Source organism: Borostomias antarcticus, assembly GCF_949987555.1.
Source record: "Borostomias antarcticus genome assembly, chromosome: 31".
NCBI lineage: Eukaryota > Metazoa > Chordata > Actinopteri > Stomiiformes > Stomiidae > Borostomias > Borostomias antarcticus.
The window spans coordinates 5677440-5699040 of record NC_140264.1 but is presented as its reverse complement, the minus strand read 5'-3'; the positions used below and the strand labels follow the sequence as shown (position 1 = coordinate 5699040).

The 21601-nt window shown below is 43.0% G+C and overlaps 5 protein-coding genes across 5 annotated transcripts in view; all 5 read left to right on the top strand.

The window, feature by feature from the left end:
* The window catches only part of parn (poly(A)-specific ribonuclease (deadenylation nuclease)), a 15304-nt gene extending 15192 nt beyond the window's left edge, over window positions 1–112 (top strand). Inside the window, exon 26 of the mRNA XM_084460335.1 lies at window positions 1–112. This exon is cut by the window's left edge and continues 650 nt beyond it. The gene's annotated coding sequence lies outside the window, so the exon portion shown is untranslated.
* Window positions 113–656: 544 nt separating this feature from the next.
* On the top strand, window positions 657–4154 carry LOC311327357 (uncharacterized protein). Its single transcript, XM_084460395.1, has 2 exons — window positions 657–856; window positions 2259–4154. The coding sequence occupies exons 1-2, from the start codon at window positions 670–672 to the stop codon at window positions 3506–3508; spliced, it is 1437 nt and encodes a 478-aa protein (XP_084316521.1). The 5' UTR covers window positions 657–669; the 3' UTR covers window positions 3509–4154.
* A 2375-nt stretch (window positions 4155–6529) lies between these two features.
* Window positions 6530–10403, top strand: LOC311327251 (uncharacterized protein; the record flags this gene model as incomplete). The annotated part of the gene is made up of 3 exons (XM_084460285.1): window positions 6530–6737; window positions 8252–9004; window positions 10390–10403. Exons 1-3 carry the CDS (start codon window positions 6551–6553, stop codon window positions 10401–10403), a joined length of 954 nt encoding a protein of 317 aa, XP_084316411.1. The 5' UTR covers window positions 6530–6550.
* A 1528-nt stretch (window positions 10404–11931) lies between these two features.
* On the top strand, window positions 11932–15084 carry LOC311327210 (uncharacterized protein). The gene is made up of 2 exons (XM_084460245.1): window positions 11932–12143; window positions 13814–15084. Exons 1-2 carry the CDS (start codon window positions 11957–11959, stop codon window positions 15049–15051), a joined length of 1425 nt encoding a protein of 474 aa, XP_084316371.1. The 5' UTR covers window positions 11932–11956; the 3' UTR covers window positions 15052–15084.
* Window positions 15085–17680: 2596 nt separating this feature from the next.
* On the top strand, window positions 17681–20875 carry LOC311327250 (uncharacterized protein; the record flags this gene model as incomplete). The annotated part of the gene is made up of 2 exons (XM_084460284.1): window positions 17681–17693; window positions 19189–20875. The coding sequence occupies 2 exons, from the start codon at window positions 17681–17683 to the stop codon at window positions 20847–20849; spliced, it is 1674 nt and encodes a 557-aa protein (XP_084316410.1). The 3' UTR covers window positions 20850–20875.
* Between the last annotated feature and the right edge of the window lie 726 nt (window positions 20876–21601).

Sequence of the window (21601 nt, the reverse complement as noted above, 5' to 3'; positions counted from 1 at the left end):
CTTTATTTTCAATGTCTTATTTTGTTGTTTTTCTAACTTCCTTGTGTCAAAACAATATTACAATGCAGAATGTGTCAATGTTACGAATACAGTACGTACGCGTTTTTGTATAAGGGGAAAAATGTAAAATATTTCCTCACAAGGAGGAAAAAATAAAAATGTTTCTAAGTAACTCCTGTTCTTGACTCCTTTTTACTCTGGAAATCCTGAACTAGAAATGGTGTTCGGTGAGAACAAACCTCCAAATTGGTATCGCTCCACCTCCCTCACAAGCTCCGGCTCCTTCCCCCCCAGCGAGGTCACGTTCCATGTCCCCAGAGCCAGCCTTTGGGGTCCGGGTCCGGTCCGTCGGACTAATTTGGGTCCATGTCTTTTGTATGGAGTGTTGTAGTGTATTGGCTACCACACTTGCGTGGACGATAAACCTACCAATGTTAATCACATATTCGGATTCCCTTTGGACAGAAAGTGTTAGCCTACTACTAACTAGAGTATGCGTATTTTACATGTACTGTATGTTAAATAGGAAAAAGTACAATTGTCTTTGCGTGACCTTTATTTTGAAATTCCTTGTAAGAACGCTACCGGACATGACGTTCGTGAGGCTCACGCTCACTGCTGTAGCTAGCGTAGTGCACATTAGGCCTTCCCTCATTTTAAACTGTAAAAATGTCCAAACTACAGCGCTTCGTCGATTTTGTGAACCAGCGTTTATCAGCGGCAGCTGTGGAGATATGTGGGCAGTATGAAGAAACGCTTTCAGAGTGCCAAGAAGAAATCTGTCGATCCAAGGAGAAAATCGCGCAACTTCAAAGAATGATGGACAATCAACCCGAGATCAAGCTACAGAGAACAGGTTCTATATTTATACTCATCTACTGTGGTCAAGAGTCACTGTTTCATGTTCTGAATTCAGTTTTCCCATATTCTCTATAACTAAGCTAGTCCTAGTTGGTACGTATCTGTTGTCTAGTGCTAGCTAGGCTAGGATAGTCTAGTTCCTCCTGGAGCCTCCATTTTGAATTGGATGCGGCTGCTCTGTTCACGAGTTCATTAGAACCATGGATGTATTAATAGATTAGAACCATGGATGTATTAATAGATTAGAACCATGGATGTATTAATAGATTAGAACCATGGATGTATTAATAGATTAGAACCATGGATGTATTAATAGATTAGAACCATGGATGTATTAATAGATTAGAACCATGACCATGGATGTATTAATAGATTAGAACCATGGATGTATTAATAGATTAGAACCATGGATGTATTAATTGATTAGAACCATGGATGTATTAATAGATTAGAACCATGGATGTATTAATAGATTAGAACCATGGATGTATTAATAGATTAGAACCAAGGGTCCAGGCTGCGATTTACTTCCTGAAACATTTTGATCAGCGCCATCTTGCCGAATCGAATTAAAGGAGTAGTAAAGGGGAAATCATGTTTAGCCTGTTTTAAGGTTACTTATGATCATATACAATGGTTCAGATCAAAAAGTTGACAAAACTAGCACTTTTGAGAAAGTTGATAATTGCTCTACCACCGTTTGGGTCATACAATGGATGTGGGTGGGCACCTTGAAAAAATCATTCAAAAACATGTTAAAATCTCGATTTCAAAGACAAGAAGCTCGAAGCTTGAATGATTTTTCAAGGTGCCCACCCACATATGTATGACCAAAACGATGGTAGGGCAATTATCAGACTTTCTCAAAAGTGCTAGTTTTGTCAACTTTTTGATCTGAACCATTGTATATGATCATAAGTAACTCACACACTAAGAGGGCTGTAGAATTCATTTAGGTTCTACTCACAAATAGATTAAGCAAAAAATTGAATTAGCAAAAATTGTATTAGAAATGTTTGCCTGCATGTTTGCTTATGACAAAGCAAAATATTTATATTTATGTCTGTTTATGACAAGGTAAATACAGTTGGTATAAATAACATCCAAATTCCCGTTAATTCCTGTTAATTCCCATAAATTCCCGTTAATTCCCATGGAAAGTTTCCAACTTTGAATATTCCGGGAATTTTGCAACCCTCGTACTTGTCAATTGTTTGTTTGTTTAAATATTCATTATTATTCTAATTTTACCCCCTCAATATTGCATTATAGTGTGTATTGCAGCAAGGTGTTCATTGCACCGAATCTGCTGATATAATTTGCCGTGTAAGATTAGGTAAACATGAGGTAATAATGAAGCAGGCTTTATCCTAATATTTATCTTCTATTTTCCCCAGATGTCCAGCAGCTCTCTCTCCCAGAGCCCCCACAGATTAAAGGGGAACAGGAGCTGTGGTCCAGTCAGGGGGGAGAGCAGCTTCAACTCCCACCTCTCTACCAAAGTCCAACTGTGGAGAACAATGAAAGAGACTCTTTATCCTCCAACACAACTGAAGAACAAATCAAAATAGAGTCTGATAAAGAGGACTATGGAGCACCAGAACCTGCCAGTGATGCTCAGCCCACTTCTGTAAGTCCAGACTGTCCTACAGCTCAGAGTTCAGAAGAGGAGGAGAGAGGAGGGCTGCTTCCTCAACTCACGACCCGCTGCCTCAGCCTTCAGTCTACCAGAGTTCTGAAATCACCTAGTAAATCAAGCCTCAGGACCAAGACCACCCCCAGTCCCTGGACCAGGCCTATTACCAGTTCCTGCTCTGGAAGTGAGAGTGAAGATGTTTCTTCTGGGGAGGTTGAGGGCAAGACAGCAGAGAAACCATATCAGTGTGGAGAATGTGACAAAGCTTTTAGTCGCCTGAGTAGTTTAGTTCAACATGGAAGAATCCACACAGGAGAGAAGCCATATCAGTGTGGGGAATGTGACAAAGCATTTAGTCGCCTGAGTAGTTTAGTTCAACATAGAAGAATCCACACAGGAGAGAAACCATATCAGTGTGAGGAATGTGACAAGGCTTTTAGTGATAAAGGTGCTTTAGTTAAACATCGAAGAATCCACACAGGAGAGAAACCATATCAGTGTGAGGAATGTGACAAAGCCTTTGGACAAAAGAGTAATTTACGTCAACATAAAAAAATCCACACAGGAGAGAAACCATATCAGTGCCAGGAATGTAACAGGGCTTTTCGTAAAAAGGGTGCATTAATTCTACATAGAAGAATCCACACAGGAGAGAAACCATATCAGTGTGAGGAATGTGACAAAGCTTTTAGTCAAAGGAGTAGTTTAGTTACACATAGAAGAATCCACACAGGAGAGAAACCATATCAGTGCCAGGAATGTAACAGGGCTTTTAGTAAAACGTGTACATTACTTCAACATAGAAGAATCCACACAGGAGAGAAACCATATCAGTGTGAGGAATGTGACAAAGCTTTTAGTAACCTGAGTACTTTAGTTCACCATCGAAGAACCCACACAGGAGAGAAGCCATATCAGTGTTTGGAATGTGACAAAGCCTTTAGTCAAAAGAGTCATTTACTTCAACATGAAAAAAATCCACACAGGAGAGAAACCATATCAGTGCCATGAATGTAACAGGGCTTTTCGTAAAAAGGGTGCATTAATTCTACATAGAAGAATCCACACAGGAGAGAAACCATATCAGTGTGAGGAATGTGACAGGGCTTTTCGTAAAAAGGGTGCATTAATTCTACATAGAAGAATCCACACAGGAGAGAAGCCATATCAGTGTTTGGAATGTGACAAAGCCTTTAGTCAAGAGTCATTTACTTCAACATAAAAAAATCCACACAGGAGAGAAACCATATCAGTGCCAGGAATGTAACAGGGCTTTTCGTAAAAAGGGTGCATTAATTCTACATAGAAGAATTCACACAGGAGAGAAACCATATCAGTGCCAGGAATGTAACAGGGCTTTTCGTAAAAGGTATGCATTCATTCAACATAGAAGAATCCACACAGGAGAGAAACCATATCAGTGTGAGGAATGTGACAAAGCTTTTAGTAACCGGAGTTATTTAGTTATCCATGAAAGAACCCACACAGGAGATAAAACATTTCAATGTACAGAATGTGACAAAGCGTATGGTCAAAGTAGTAGTTTACTTAGACATAGAAGAATCCACACAGAAGAGAAACCATAGCACTGTGACAATGCTTTTAGTCAAAATAGTATGTTACCTGTATGTCTGGGGGTGTCTGTATGTTACCAATAAATTCCACTATGACATGGCAGTAAGAGACTTGTGCAGTTTTGTAAACAAATGAATGGCTAAACTACTCCCACCACTCCTTCACTTCCCACGCATGGCAAAAGTAGCATGACAAGCTTGGTCAAAAGAAGTGTAGCCTAATCTATGAATGTATTACATTACAGAAGAACAGTTGTGTTCGGGAGAATTTGTGGCTAGGTCAAAAATGTACAATCATGAATGTGTTACATTACTACTAAAATATTGTAGTGACAGGGCTTTCAAGTGGCATCGTGGTGCAGCAGGTCTGCAGGGGGAAGTCCAGAGCAGACTGCACCATTCATGTGGAAACATAATTAAATTAAATACTTGGGATTCATAGTCATAGCCTCAATATTGCGGAACATAAAGAGATGATCTTCTTTGCCAATGACTGTGGGGGAGGGCTGAGGTGCTGAAGATGAATATTCTGCCAAGATTCTCATTCATCACGTGAGCCTTACCCATGCACTTTCCATCAATCTGGTCAATCTTCGTTCACCTTTTTGTAGTGTAACAAGAAACCTAAAATAGCCTAACGCCATGTTCACACAGGCTTTCCGCAGCGTAGCGCAGGAGCGAAGAGTTCACGCGCGCACAGGAGCGTTGCTGTTCACACCAGAAGCGCATTTCTCCGCTCGTCAGAGATTCTGAACTGAACTTGTGTTGCGACTTGTTGACAGTGGGTAGAAATAGAATATACCTGTCTCTCCAATGGCCTTCGCAATGACATCACAAAGCTTTTTTCGTTGGTGTCTTTGTAGAGCATGTGCTGTCACTAATGTAGTTGGGGTTCGTCTGTCTCTCATGTGTTTGGTCACCTCAACCCCGCCCCCAGCTCCTCTCTCCCTCTCTCGCTCATTTAAATTCAAAGGTGCTTTATTGGCTTTGAAAGCTTACAGGCTACATTGTCAAAGCAAGTGTGAATCCTAAACAACTAATACATAGGCTAGTATATAATTAAAGATATAGGCTACCAAAATCAAATCTTTACTTGGAAATCAGTTACTTACTTTACGTGGAAATCAGTCTGAAAGCCTAGGCCTATTCCAAATTGCCAACTTCTTGAGAAATGACAAATATATGTTTGTGTCTACATTTTATACATAGACGGATCATGAAAAAATGGGGCTCTGGGCCTGGACGTGTAGAGGGGCCCCCCTCCCTACCACCTCCCCCCACCCCCCTATAGCCTCCCCCTCCCTACCACCCCCCCCCCCACCCCCCTATAGCCTCCCCCTCCCTACCACCTCCCCCCACCCCCCTATAGCCTCCCCCTCCCTACCACCTCCCCTCCTCACCCCCCTATAGCCTCCCCCTCCCTACCACCTCCCCTCCTCACCCCCCTATAGCCTCCCTTCCCTACCACCTCCCCCCACCCCCCTATAGCCTCCCCCTCCCTACCACCTCCCCCCACCCCCCTATAGCCTCCCCCTCCCTACCACCTCCCCCCACCCCCCTATAGCCTCCACCTCCCTACCACCTCCCCCCACCCCCCTATAGCCTCCACCTCCCTACCCCCCCCACCCCCCTATAGCCTCCCCCTCCCTACCACCTCCCCCCACCCCCCTATAGCCTCCCCCTCCCTACCACCTCCCCCCACCCCCCTATAGCCTCCCCCTCCCTACCACCTCCCCCCACCCCCCTATAGCCTCCACCTCCCTACCCCCCCCCCCCCACCCACCTATAGCCTCCCCCTCCCTACCACCTCCCCCCACCCCCCTATAGCCTCCCCCTCCCTACCACCTCCCCTCACCCCCCTATAGCCTCCGCCTCCCTACCACCACCCCCCACCCCCCTATAGCCTCCCCCTCCCTACCACCTCCCCCCACCCCCCTATAGCCTCCCCCTCCCTACCACCTCCCCTCCTCACCCCCCTATAGCCTCCCCCTCCCTACCACCCCCCCACCCCCCTATAGCCTCCCCCTCCCTACCCCCCCCCCCCCCACCCCCCTATAGCCTCCGCCGCAACACTGTTGTTCTCAGTTTGTTTTCTTTAAAAAACTGGAAATGTGAGGAACTTTTGCCTCTTTTTCTTTTCAAATCTTTATTGAAAATGTAGAAAAGCCTAATTTGGGTCCATGACTTTTGTATGGAGTGTTGTAGTGTATTGGCTACCACACTTGCGTGGACGATAAACCTACCAATGTTAATCACATATTCGGATTCCCTTTGGACTGAAAGTGTTAGTCTACTACTAGAGTATGCATATTTTACATGTACTGTATGTTAAATAGGAAAAAGTACAATTGTCTTTGCGTGACCTTTATTTTGAAATTCCTTGTAAGAACGCTACCGGACATGACGTTCGTGAGGCTCACGCTCACTGCTGTAGCTAGCGTAGTGCACATTAGGCCTTCCCTCATTTTAAACTGTAAAAATGTCCAAACTACAGCGCTTCGTCGATTTTGTGAACCAGCGTTTATCAGCGGCAGCTGTGGAGATATGTGGGCAGTATGAAGAAACGCTTTCAGAGTGCCAAGAAGAAATCTGTCGATCCAAGGAGAAAATCGCGCAACTGCAAAGAATGATGGACAATCAACCCGAGATCAAGCTACAGAGAATAGGTTCTATATTTATACTCATCTACTGTGGTCAAGAGTCACTGTTTCATGTTCTGAATTCAGTTTTCCCATATTCTCTATAACTAAGCTAGCAGTCCTGGTTTGTAGTTTGTAGGCTACTTCTGTTGGCTAGTGCTAGCTAGGCTAGGATAGGCTAGTTCCTCCTGGAGCCTCCATATTGAATTGGATGCGGCTGCTCTGTTCACGAGTTCATTAGAACCATGGATGTATTAATAGATTAGAACCATGGATGTATTAATAGATTAGAACCATGGATGTATTAATAGATTAGAACCATGGATGTATTAATAGATTAGAACCATGGATGTATTAATAGATTAGAACCATGGATGTATTAATAGATTAGAACCATGGATGTATTAATAGATTAGAACCATGGATGTATATTAATAGATTAGAACCATGGATGTATTAATAGATTAGAACCATGGATGTATTAATAGATTAGAACCATGGATGTATTAATAGATTAGAACCATGGATGTATTAATAGATTAGAACCATGGATGTATATTAATAGATTAGAACCATGGATGTATTAATAGATTAGAACCATGGATGTATTAATAGATTAGAACCATGGATGTATTAATAGATTAGAACCAAGGGTCCAGGCTGCGATTTACTTCCTGAAACATTTTGATCAGCGCCATCTTGCCGAATCGAATTAAAGGAGTAGTAAAAGGGAAAATCATGTTTAGCCCTGTTTTAAGGTTACTTATGATCATATACAATGGTTCAGATCAAAACGTTGTCAAAACTAGCACTTTTGAGAAAGTTGATAATTGCTCTACCACCGTTTGGGTCATACAATGGATGTGGGTGGGCACCTTGAAAAATCATTCAAAAACATGTTAAAATCTCGATTTCAAAGACAAGAAGCTCGAAGCTTGAATGATTTTTCAAGGTGCCCACCCACATATGTATGACCAAAACGATGGTAGAGCAATTATCAGACTTTCTCAAAAGTGCTAGTTTTGTCAACTTTTTGATCTGAACCATTGTATATGATCATAAGTAACTCACACACTAAGAGGGCTGTAGAATTCATTTAGGTTCTACTCACAAATAGATTAAGCAAAAAATTGAATTAGCAAAAATTGTATTAGAAATGTTTGCCTGCATGTTTGCTTATGACAAAGCAAAATATTTATATTTATGTCTGTTTATGACAAGGTAAATACAGTTGGTATAAATAACATCCAAATTTCCATTAATTCCTGTTAATTCCCATAAATTCCCGTTAATTCCCATGGAAAGTTTCCAACTTTGAATATTCCGGGAATTTTGCAACCCTCGTACTTGTCAATTGTTTGTTTGTTTAAATATTCATTATTATTCTAATTTTACCCCCTCAATATTGCATTATAGTGTGTATTGCAGCAAGGTTTTCATTGCACCGAATCTGCTGATATAATTTGCCGTGTAAGATTAGGTAAACATGAGGTAATAATGAAGCAGGCTTTATCCTAATATTTATCTTCTATTTTCCCCAGATGTCCAGCAGCTCTCTCTCCCAGAGCCCTCACAGATTAAAGAGGAACAGGAGCTGTGGTCCAGTCAGGGGGGAGAGCAGCTTCAACTCCCACCTCTCTACCAAAGTCCAACTGTGGAGAACAATGAAAGAGACTCTTTATCCTCCAACACAACTGAAGAACAAATCAAAATAGAGTCTGATAAAGAGGACTATGGAGCACCAGAACCTGCCAGTGATGCTCAGCCCACTTCAGTGACTCCAGACTGTCCTACAGCTCAGAGTTCAGAAGAGGAGGAGAGAGGAGGGCTGCTTCCTCAACTCACGACCCGCTGCCTCAGGCGTCAGTCTACCAGAGGTCTGAAATCACCTAGTAAATCAAGCCTCAGGACCAAGACCACCCCCAGTCCCTGGACCAGGCCTATTACCAGTTCCTGCTATGGAAGTGAGAGTGAAGATGTTTCTTCTGGGGAGGCTGAGGACAAGACAGCAGATAAACCATATCAGTGTGAGGAATGTGGCAAAGCTTTTAAGGAACGGGGTAATTTAGTTAAACATCGAAGAATCCACACAGGAGAGAAACCATATCAGTGTGAGGAATGTGACAAGGCTTTTTGTCAAAAAAGTGATTTAGTTAAACATCGAAGAATCCACACAGGAGAGAAGCCATATCAATGTGGGGAATGTGACAAAGCTTTTACTGACCTGAGTAGTTTACTTAAACATAGAAGAATCCACAAAGGAAAAAAACCATATCAGTGCCAGGAATGTAGTAGTGCTTTTCGTCATAAGGGTGGATTACTTGAACATAGAAGAATCCACACAGGAGAGAAACCATATCAGTGTGAGGAATGTGACAAAGCTTTTAGTCAAAGGAGTAGTTTAGTCAAGCATAGAAGAATCCACACAGGAGAGAAACCATATCAGTGCCAGGAATGTAACAGGGCTTTTAGTAACATGTGTACATTACTTCAACATAGAAGAATCCACACAGGAGAGAAACCATATCAGTGTGAGGAATGTGACAAAGCTTTTCGTCACCTGAGTAGTTTAGTTCCACATAGAAGAACCCACACAGGAGAGAAGCCATATCAGTGTTTGGAATGTGACAAAGCCTTTGGTCAAAAGATTCATTTACTTCAACATAAAAAAATCCACACAGGAGAGAAACCATATCAGTGCCAGGAATGTAACAGGGCTTTTCGTAAAAAGGATGCATTCATTCTACATAGAAGAATCCACACAGGAGAGAAACCATATCAGTGTGAGGAATGTGACAAAGCTTTTAGTAACCGGAGTTATTTAGTTACCCATGAAAGAACCCACACAGGAGATAAACCATTTCAATGTACAGAATGTGACAAAGCGTATGGTCTAAGTAGTAGTTTACTTAGACATAGAAGAATCCACACAGAAGAGAAACCATAGCACTGTGACAATGCTTTTAGTCAAAATAGTATGTTACCTGTATGTCTGGGGGTGTCTGTATGTTACCAATAAATTCCACTATGACATGGCAGTAAGAGACTTGTGCAGTTTTGTAAACAAATGAATGGTTAAACTACTCCCACCACTCCTTCACTTCCCACGCATGGCAAAAGTAGCATGACAAGCTTGGTCAAAAGAAGTGTAGCCTAATCTATGAATGTATTACATTACAGAAGAACAGTTGTGTTCGGGAGAATTTGTGGCTAGGTCAAAAATGTACAATCATGAATGTGTTACATTACTACTAAAATATTGTAGTGACAGGGCTTTCAAGTGGCATCGTGGCCCAGCAGGTCTGCAGGGGGAAGTCCAGAGCAGACTGCACCATTCATGTGGAAACATAATGAAATAAAATACTTGGGATTCATAGTCATAGCCTCAATATTGCGGAACATAAAGAGATGATCTTCTTTGCCAATGACTGTGGGGGAGGGCTGAGGTGCTGAAGATGAATATTCTGCCAAGATTCTCATTCATCACGTGAGCCTTACCCATGCACTTTCCATCAATCTGGTCAATCTTCGTTCACCTTTTTGTAGTGCAACAAGAAACCTAAAATAGCCTAACGCCATGTTCACACAGGCTTTCCGCAGCCTAGCGCAGGAGCGAAGAGTTCACGCGTGCACAGGAGCGTTGCTGTTCACACCAGAAGCGCATTTCTCCGCTCGTCAGAGATTCTGAACTGAACTTGTGTTGCGACTTGTTGACAGTGGGTAGAGATAGAATATACCTGTCTCTCCAATGGCCTTCGCAATGACATCACAAAGCTTTTTTCGTTGGTGTCTTTGTAGAGCATGTGCTGGGATCATACAACTCCCTGTATTTTTCCACTACGAGGATTAACTTGATGTCGTCGATAATCTTCAAAAATGTCACTAATGTAGTTGGGGTTCGTCTGTCTCATGTGTTTGGTCACCTCAACCCTGCCCCCAGCTCCTCTCTCCCTCTCTCTCTCATTTAAATTCAAAGGTGCTTTATTGGCTTTGAAAGCTTACAGGCTACATTGTCAAAGCAAGTGTGAATCCTAAACAACTAATACATAGGCTAGTATATAATTAAAGATATAGGTTACCAAAATCAAATCTTTACTTGACAGAAAAAAGATAGACGTGGAAATCAGTGTGAAAGCCTAGGCTTATTCCAAATGGCCACCTACTTGAGAAATGACAAATATATGTTTGTGTCTACATTTTATACATAGACGGATCATGAGAAAATGGGGCCCTGGGCCTGGATGTGTAGAGGGGCCCCCCTCCCTACCACCTCCCCCCACCCCCCTATAGCCTCCCCCTCCCTACCACCTCCCCCCACCCCCCTATAGCCTCCCCCTCCCTACCACCTCCCCCCCCCCCTATAGCCTCCCCCTCCCTACCACCCCCCCCACCCCCCTATAGCCTCCCCCTTCCTACCACCTCCACCCCCCCCCTATAGCCTCCCCCTCCCTACCACCTCCCCCCACCCCCCTAGAGCCTCCCCCTCCCTACCACCTCCCCTCCTCACCCACCTATAGCCTCCACCTCCCTACCACCCCCCCCCCACCCCCCTATAGCCTCCCCCTCCCTACCACCTCCCCCCACCCCCCTATAGCCTCCCCCTCCCTACCACCCCCCCCCCCCTATAGCCTCCCCCTCCCTACCACCGCCCCCCCCCACCCCCCTATAGCCTCCCCCTCCCTACCACCTCCCCCCACCCCCCTATAGCCTCCCCCTCCCTACCACCTCCCCCCCCTATAGCCTCCCCCTCCCTACCACCGCCCCCCCCCCCACCCCCCTATAGCCTCCCCCTCCCTACCCCCCCCCCCCACCCCCCTATAGCCTCCGCCGCAACACTGTTGTTCTCAGTTTGTTTTCTTTAAAAAACTGGAAATGTGAGGAACTTTTGCCTCTTTTTCTTTTCAAATCTTTATTGAAAATGTAGAAAAGCCTAATTTGGGTCCATGTCTTTTGTATGGAGTGTTGTAGTGTATTGGCTACCACACTTACGTGGACGATAAACCTACCAATGTTAATCACATATTCGGATTCCCTTTGGACTGAAAGTGTTAGCCTACTACTAACTAGAGTATGCGTATTTTACATGTACTGTATGTTAAATAGGAAAAAGTACAATTGTCTTTGCGTGACCTTTATTTTGAAATTCCTTGTAAGAACGCTACCGGACATGACGTTCGTGAGGCTCACGCTCACTGCTGTAGCTAGCGTAGTGCAAATTAGGCCTTCCCTCATTTTAAACTGTAAAAATGTCCAAACTACAGCGCTTCGTCGATTTTGTGAACCAGCGTTTATCAGCGGCAGCTGTGGAGATATGTGGGCAGTATGAAGAAACGCTTTCAGAGTGCCAAGAAGAAATCTGTCGATCCAAGGAGAAAATCGCGCAACTGCAAAGAATGATGGACAATCAACCCGAGATCAAGCTACAGAGAATAGGTTCTATATTTATACTCATCTACTGTGGTCAAGAGTCAGTGTTTCATGTTCTGAATTCAGTTTTCCCATATTCTCTATAACTAAGTTAGCTAGCTGTTCTAGTTTGTAGTTTGTAGGCTACTTATCTGTTGTCTAGTGCTAGCTAGGCTAGGATAGGCTAGTTCCTCCTGGAGCCTCCATTTTGAATTGGATGCGGCTGCTCTGTTCACGAGTTCATTAGAACCATGGATGTCTTAATAGATTAGAACCATGGATGTATTAATAGATTAGAACCATGGATGTATTAATAGATTAGAACCATGGATGTATGAATAGATTAGAACCATGGATGTATTAATAGATTAGAACCATGGATGTATTAATAGATTAGAACCATGGATGTATTAATAGATTAGAACCATGGATGTATTAATAGATTAGAACCATGGATGTATGAATAGATTAGAACCATGGATGTATTAATAGATTAGAACCATGGATGTATTAATAGATTAGAACCATGGATGTATTAATAGATTAGAACCATGGATGTATTAATAGATTAGAACCATGGATGTATTAATAGATTAGAACCATGGATGTATTAATAGATTAGAACCATGGATGTATATTAATAGATTAGAACCATGGATGTATTAATAGATTAGAACCATGGATGTATTAATAGATTAGAACCATGGATGTATTAATAGATTAGAACCATGGATGTATTAATAGATTAGAACCATGGATGTATATTAATAGATTAGAACCATGGATGTATTAATAGATTAGAACCAAGGGTCCAGGCTGCGATTTACTTCCTGAAACATTTTGATCAGCGCCATCTTGCCGAATCGAATTAAAGGAGTAGTAAAAGGGAAAATCATGTTTAGCCCTGTTTTAAGGTTACTTATGATCATATACAATGGTTCAGATCAAAACGTTGACAAAACTAGCACTTTTGAGAAAGTTGATAATTGCTCTACCACCGTTTGGGTCATACAATGGATGTGGGTGTGCACCATGAAAAATCATTCAAAAACATGTTAAACTCTCGATTTCAAAGACAAGAAGCTCGAAGCTTGAATGATTTTTCAAGGTGCCCACCCACATATGTATGACCAAAACGATGGTAGAGCAATTATCAGACTTTCTCAAAAGTGCTAGTTTTGTCAACTTTTTGATCTGAACCATTGTATATGATCATAAGTAACTCACACACTAAGAGGGCTGTAGAATTCATTTAGGTTCTACTCACAAATAGATTAAGCAAAAAATTGAATTAGCAAAAATTGTATTAGAAATGTTTGCCTGCATGTTTGCTTATGACAAAGCAAAATATTTATATTTATGTCTGTTTATGACAAGGTAAATACAGTTGGTATAAATAACATCCAAATTCCCATTAATTCCTGTTAATTCCCATAAATTCCTGTTAATTCCCATGGAAAGTTTCCAACTTTGAATATTCCGGGAATTTTGCAACCCTCGTACTTGTCAATTGTTTGTTTGTTTAAATATTCATTATTATTCTAATTTTACCCCCTCAATATTGCATTATAGTGTGTATTGCAGCAAGGTTTTCATTGCACCGAATCTGCTGATATAATTTGCCGTGTAAGATTAGGTAAACATGAGGTAATAATGAAGCAGGCTTTATCCTAATATTTATCTTCTATTTTCCCCAGATGTCCAGCAGCTCTCTCTCCCAGAGCCCTCACAGATTAAAGAGGAACAGGAGCTGTGGTCCAGTCAGGGGGGAGAGCAGCTTCAACTCCCACCTCTCTACCAAAGTCCAACTGTGGAGAACAATGAAAGAGACTCTTTATCCTCCAACACAACTGAAGAACAAATCAAAATAGAGTCTGATAAAGAGGACTATGGAGCACCAGAACCTGCCAGTGATGCTCAGCCCACTTCAGTGACTCCAGACTGTCCTACAGCTCAGAGTTCAGAAGAGGAGGAGAGAGGAGGGCTGCTTCCTCAACTCACGACCCGCTGCCTCAGCCTTCAGTCTACCAGAGGTCTGAAATCACCTAGTAAATCAAGCCTCAGGACCAAGACCACCCCCAGTCCCTGGACCAGGCCTATTACCAGTTCCTGCTATGGAAGTGAGAGTGAAGATGTTTCTTCTGGGGAGGCTGAGGACAAGACAGCAGATAAACCATATCAGTGTGAGGAATGTGGCAAAGCTTTTAAGGAACGGGGTAATTTAGTTAAACATCGAAGAATCCACACAGGAGAGAAACCATATCAGTGTGAGGAATGTGACAAGGCTTTTTGTCAAAAAAGTGATTTAGTTAAACATCGAAGAATCCACACAGGAGAGAAGCCATATCAATGTGGGGAATGTGACAAAGCCTTTGGTCAAAAGAGTCATTTACTTCAACATAAAAAAATCCACACAGGAGAGAAACCATATCAGTGCCAGGAATGTAACAGGGCTTTTCGTCAAAAGTGTGCATTAATTCAACATAGAAGAATCCACACAGGAGAGAAACCATATCAGTGCCAGGAATGTAACAGGGCTTTTCGTAAAAGGTATGCATTCATTCAACATAGAAGAATCCACACAGGAGAGAAACCATATCAGTGTGAGGAATGTGACAAAGCTTTTAGTCACCTGAGTAGTTTAGTTACACATCGAAAAACCCACACAGGAGAGAAGCCATATCAGTGTTTGGAATGTGACAAAGCCTTTAGTCAAAAGAGTCATTTACTTCAACATAAAAAAATCCACACAGGAGAGAAACCATATCAGTGTGAGGAATGTGACAAAGCTTTTAGATGCCGGAGGTATTTAGGTATCCATGAAAGAACCCACACAGGAGATAAAACATTTCAATGTACAGAATGTGACAAAGCGTATGGTCAAAGTAGTAGTTTACTTAGACATAGAAGAATCCACACAGAAGAGAAACCATAGCACTGTGACAATGCTTTTAGTCAAAATAGTATGTTACCTGTATGTCTGGGGGTGTCTGTATGTTACCAATAAATTCCACTATGACATGGCAGTAAGAGACTTGTGCAGTTTTGTAAACAAATGAATGGTTAAACTACTCCCACCACTCCTTCACTTCCCACGCATGGCAAAAGTAGCATGACAAGCTTGGTCAAAAGAAGTGTAGCCTAATCTATGAATGTATTACATTACAGAAGAACAGTTGTGTTCGGGAGAATTTGTGGCTAGGTCAAAAATGTACAATCATGAATGTGTTACATTACTACTAAAATATTGTAGCGACAGGGCTTTCAAGTGGCATCGTGGCCCAGCAGGTCTGCAGGGGGAAGTCCAGAGCTGACTGCACCATTCATGTGGAAACATAATGAAATTAAATACTTGGGATTCATAGTCATAGCCTCAATATTGCGGAACATAAAGAGATGATCTTCTTTGCCAATGACTGTGGGGGAGGGTTGAGTTGCTGAAGATGAATATTCTGCCAAGATTCTCATTCATCACGTGAGCCTTACCCATGCACTTTCCATCAACCTGGTCAATCTTTGTTCACCTTTTTGTAGTGCAACAAGAAACCTAAAATAGCCTAACGCTATGTTCACACAGGCTTTCCGCAGCGTAGCGCAGAGTTCACGCGCGCACAGGAACGTTGCTGTTCACACCAGAAGCGCATTTCTCCGCTCGTCAGAGATTCTGAACTGAACTTGTGTTGGGACTTGTTGACAGTGGGTAGAAATAGAATATACCTGTCTCTCCAATGGCCTTCGCAATGACATCACAAAGCTTTTTTCGTTGGTGTCTTTGTAGAGCACGTGCTGTCACTAATGTAGTTGGGGTTTGTCTGTCTCTCATGTGTTTGGTCACCTCAACCCCGCCCCCAGCTCCTCTCTCCCTCTCTCGCTCATTTAAATTCAAAGGTGCTTTATTGGCTTTGAAAGCTTACAGGCTACATTGTCAAAGCAAGTGTGAATCCTAAACAACTAATACATAGGCTAGTATATAATTAAAGATATAGGCTACCAAAATCAAATCTTTACTTGGAAATCAGTTACTTACTTTACGTGGAAATCAGTTTGAAAGCCTAGGCCTATTCCAAATTGCCAACTTCTTGAGAAATGACAAATATATGTTTGTGTCTACATTTTATACATAGACGGATCATGAAAAAATGGGGCCCTGGGCCTGGATGTGTAGAGGGGCCCCCCTCCCTACCACCTCCCCTCCTCACCCCCCTATAGCCTCCCCCTCCCTACTACCTCCCCCCACCCCCCTATAGCCTCCCCCTCCCTACCACCTCCCCCCACCCCCCTATAGCCTCCCCCTCCCTACCACCTCCCCCCACCCCCCTATAGCCTCCACCTCCCTACCACCTCCCCCCACCCCCCTATAGCCTCCCCCTCCCTACCACCTCCCCCCCCCCCTATAGCCTCCGCCTCCCTACCACCTCCCCCCACCCCCCTATAGCCTCCCCCTCCCTACCACCCCCCCCCACCCCCCTATAGCCTCCCCCTCCCTACCACCTCCCCTCACCCCCCTATAGCCTCCCCCTCCCTACCACCCCCCCCCCACCCTCCTATAGCCTCCCCCTCCCTACCACCTCCCCTCCTCACCCCCCTATAGCCTCCCCCTCCCTACCACCTCCCCCCACCCCCCTATAGCCTCCGCCGCAACACTGTTGTTCTCAGTTTGTTTCCTTTAAAAAACTGGAAATGTGAGGAACTTTTGCCTCTTTTTCTTTTCAAATCTTTATTGAAAATGTAGAAAAGCCTAATTTGGGGCCATGTCTTTTGTATGGAGTGTTGTAGTGTATTGGCTACCACACTTACGTGGACGATAAACCTACCAATGTTAATCACATATTCGGATTCCCTTTGGACTGAAAGTGTTAGCCTACTACTAACTACAGTATGCGTATTTTACATGTACTGTATGTTAAATAGGAAAAAGTACAATTGTGTTTGCGTGACCTTTATTTTGAAATTCCTTGTAAGAACGCTACCGGACATGACGTTCGTGAGGCTCACGCTCACTGCTGTAGCTAGCGTAGTGCAAATTAGGCCTTCCCTCATTTTAAACTGTAAAAATGTCCAAACTACAGCGCTTCGTCGATTTTGTGAACCAGCGTTTATCAGCGGCAGCTGTGGAGATATGTGGGCAGTATGAAGAAACGCTTTCAGAGTGCCAAGAAGAAATCTGTCGATCCAAGGAGAAAATCGCGCAACTGCAAAGAATGATGGACAATCAACCCGAGATCAAGCTACAGAGAATAGGTTCTATATTTATACTCATCTACTGTGGTCAAGAGTCACTGTTTCATGTTCTGAATTCAGTTTTCCCATATTCTCTATAACTAAGCTAGCAGTCCTAGTTGGTACGTATCTGTTGTCTAGTGCTAGCTAGGCTAGGATAGGCTAGTTCCTCCTGGAGCCTCCATATTGAATTGCATACGGCTGCTCTGTTCATTAGAACTATCATCATATTTATTGTTCACTAGTCTGGAACTATCACCATGAATCTGCTGTGATTATTTCGCAATTCAATACTTTACTTAATTCATAGTGTTGGAAATTGCCAGTAACACGTTTTTGTAGACATGACGGGCGTTGGTGTGATTGTTGAAGCTATGTAGGCTACTTGCTAACTAGCTGTTGCTAGCTACTTAGCTATTCAATAGCAATATAGCTGGCTATCATTCACCCATTCACACACCAATGATGGCAGCTGCCATGCAAGGTGCTAGCCTGCTCACTGGGAACAATTTGGGGTTCAGTGTCTTTGCCCAACCTTAGACATGTGGACAGGAGGAGGCGGGATTCGAACCGCCGACCTTACGACCATCTACCTCCTGAGCCACAGCCGCCCCGCGTCTCTCGTAACGGGATGTTTCCCTCTGCTTTCAAGACTACCAGACAGTCACGACTCTCCTGAGGAAACCATCACTTGACCCCTCTGACGTCAAAAACTACAGACATTCAACATTCAAACACGCTGTCTTTAACCAACTGTGTCCCTATGTCCACCAGAACAACCTCTTGGACGCCACCGTAGAGGTCCTGCGAGGGCCGGAAATGTCGTCCCCAGCCCAGCCCAGGCCCATAGCAATCAGGCCCGGCATTTCTACTCAATAGATGGGCTCAGTGACAAGTGTCTTGTGTCCATGGCCATGTAGAAGCTGCACAGTTGTGCGCAATCATACTGGTTTGTTTGCCTCAGTTTTCACCCAAGAAGACGACTAGGTTGCCCCATTAACATCAGCTTTGGGTTTAAATCTGAAATATTGACAAATAGACGCTTTTTCCTTTGACTCCAAATCCTCCACCATTGTCTTGTGTGAATCTAGCCTCAGCATACTTTGGCTTTCCTTCGCAAACGTTTTTAAAAGTTTAAAACTTTTTTCAGTTAGCTTTGTGTTTGCCCCAAACGTTGGTTGATTGACCTGCAGCTATTCTGTAAATTATTTTGTTGTTGTGTTTCTGCAGGCCAGTCAACCAATCAAAGCTGTGAGACACAATGACGTGGTGTGAGCCGCTAGAAATTTAATTTGGTACAACCCAAGCAGCTCACAGCCTGTGAGACATTCCAAATCACTAAATCACTAAATGTGTCTCTCAGCTTGTCTCACAAAGCATAAATGATCCTTTACTGTTCATCTAGTGACTTGGATGGGCTGTACCAAGCACTGGAACTTATGGTCCAATGCCCTGCAGTGACCGCATGATTGATAGCTGAAAAAGGTGTGCCATTTTGTAATGGGTCATTTGAAATGCACGCCCAAACTATTCACACCAAAACAGATGACATAAAACAAACAGATGGTTTATCATTTGAACCAAAGGATCCTGACATTCTTCAACTCACACATTTGACATCAGACACCCAGTTGTTTGTAGTGTGATGCAAATGTGTTTACTTGTCAATTGTTTGTTTAAATTTTAATTATGTATCTCATTTTACCCCCTCAATATTGCATTATAGTGTGTATTGCAGCAAGGTGTTCATTGCACCGAATCTGCTGATATAATTTGGCATGTAACATTAGGTAAACATAAGGTAATAATGAAGCAGGCTTTATCCTAATATTTATCTTCCGTTTTCCCCCAGATGTCCTGCAGATCTCTCTCCCAGAGCCCCCACAGATTAAAGGGGAACAGGAGTTGTGGTTCAGTCAGGAGGGGGCAGATATCCTGCAGTTCTCTATCCCTGATTCCCCACAGATTAAAGGGGAACAGGAGCTGTGGTCCAGTCAGAGGGGAGAGCAATTTCATCGCCCATCTCTCTACCAAAGTCCAGCTGTGGAAGAGAGTGAAAGAGACTCTTTATCCTCCAACACAACTGAAAAACAAATCAAAATAGAGTCTGATAAAGAGGACTATGGAGCACCAGAACCTGCCAGTGATGCTCAGCCCACTTCAGTGACTCCAGACTGTCCTACAGCTCAGAGTTCAGAAGAGGAGGAGAGAGGAGGGCTGCTTCCTCAACTGACGACCTGCTGCCTCAGGCGTCAGTCTACCATAGTGCTGCAATCACCTAGTAAATCAAGCCTCGGGACCAAGACCATCCTCAGTCCCTGGACCAGGCCTATTACCAGATCCCACTCTGGAAGTGAGAGTGAAGATGTTTTTTCTGGGAAGACTGAGGGCAAGACAGCAGAGAAACCATATCAGTGTGAGGAATGTGACAAAGCTTTTCATGAAAAGGGTACATTAGTTAAACGTAGAAGAATCCACACAGGAGAGAAACCATATCAGTGTGAGGAATGTGACAAGGCTTTTAGTCAAAAGTATTGTTTAGTTAGACATCAAAGAATCCACACCGGAGAGAGACCATATCAGTGTGGGGAATGTGACAAAGCCTTTAGTCAACAGGGTCATTTACTTTACCATAGCAAAATCCACACAGGAGAGAAACCATATCAGTGCCAGGACTGTAGCAGAGCTTTTCGTGTGAATAGTGTATTACTTAAACACAGAAGAATCCACACAGGAGAGAAACCATATCAGTGTGAGGAATGTGGCAAAACTTTTAGTCAAAGTACTAATTTAGTTCAGCATAGAAAAATCCACACAGGAGAGAAACTATTTCAATGTGAGGAATGTGACAAAGTGTATAGTCGTAGTAGTAGTTTAGTTAAACATAGAAGGATCCACACAGGAGAGAAACCATATCAGTGTGAGGAATGTCACAAAACTTTTAGTCAAAGTACTAATCTAGTTCAGCATAGAAAATTCCACACAGGAGAGAAACCATTTCAATGTGAGGAATGTGACAAAGTGTATCGTCGTAGTCGTAGTTTAGTTAAACATAGAAGGATACACATAGGAGAGAAACCATATCAGTGCCAGGAATGTAACAGGCCTTTTCGTACAAAGAATGCATTACTTCAACATAGAAGAATCCACACAGGAGAGAAACCATATCAGTGTGAGGAATGTGACAAGGCTTTTGTTCAAAAAGGTGATTTAGTTGTGCATAGAAGAATCCACACAGGAGAGAAACCATATCAGTGCCAGGAATGCAGCAGGGCGTTTTGTAAAAAGAGTGAATTACTTCAACACAGAAGAATCCACACAGGAGAGAAACCATATCAATGTGAGGAATGTGACAAAGCTTTTAGTATAAGTAGTAATTTAGTTAAGCATAGAAGAATCCACACAGAAGAGAGACCATATCAGTGTGGGGAATGTGACAAAGCCTTTAGTCAAAAGAGTACTTTAATTCAACATAGCAAAATTCACACAGGAGAGAAACAATATCAGGGGTAGGAATGTGACAAAGTGTATGGTAATATGAGTAGTTTGGTTAAATAGAAGAATCCACACAGGAGAGAAACCATATCAGTGCCAGGAATGTAGCAGGGCTTTTTGCAGAAAGGATGAATTCTTCAACATAGAAGAATCCCACACAGGAGAGAAACCATTTCAATGTGAGGAATGTGACAAAGCTTTTAGTCGTAACACAACTATGACATTTGTTAATGAACCATATAAGATTCCACAAAGGAAAGAAATATCAGTGCCAGAAATGTGACAAAGATTGTATGTAGATGTTCTTGGTTTGTCATGAAATAACTTTGTTTGAAACTGCAATCACTGTTAAATAAACTGCATTTTTATTTTACAAATAAATTCCACTATGGCATGGCAGTAAGAGACCGTTGTGATTGGCTGAGTGATGTCATGGGAGGTTGTTGTCTGTCGTACCACCAAGTTCGGTTGTCATGCGAGAATGCAAAGTAGAGAGACGAAGTATAAACGTATGACTGAAACCTATCTCTCCGCCTGATCATTTATATTAGTAATACCAGTATGTAAAGTAACCAGGATATTACAGAGGTCACAGTATACTATAGAGTACTGATGTGTGTGACCTGGCAGTCCGAGTCAGCATCACCACCGTGTCTTCATCGCCATGACCCAGAGTGAGCAGCCCTTCCCCGGGAGGAACAGCAGCTCAGTGCTGTCCAGGTTGAGCTTGAGGTGATGTGTCGCCATCCACTCTGAGATGTCAGCCATGC

What these genes read in the sequence shown, in the direction of transcription:
- LOC311327357 (XM_084460395.1), top strand. Translation starts at nt 670, where the DNA reads ATGTCCAAACTACAGCGCTTCGTCGATTTTGTGAACCAGCGTTTATCA. An exon ending in GATCAAGCTACAGAGAACAG is followed by an intron (nt 857 to 2,258) that starts GTTCTATATTTA and finishes TATTTTCCCCAG; the next exon opens with ATGTCCAGCAGCTCTCTCTC.
- LOC311327210 (XM_084460245.1), top strand. Translation starts at nt 11,957, where the DNA reads ATGTCCAAACTACAGCGCTTCGTCGATTTTGTGAACCAGCGTTTATCA. An exon ending in GATCAAGCTACAGAGAATAG is followed by an intron (nt 12,144 to 13,813) that starts GTTCTATATTTA and finishes TATTTTCCCCAG; the next exon opens with ATGTCCAGCAGCTCTCTCTC.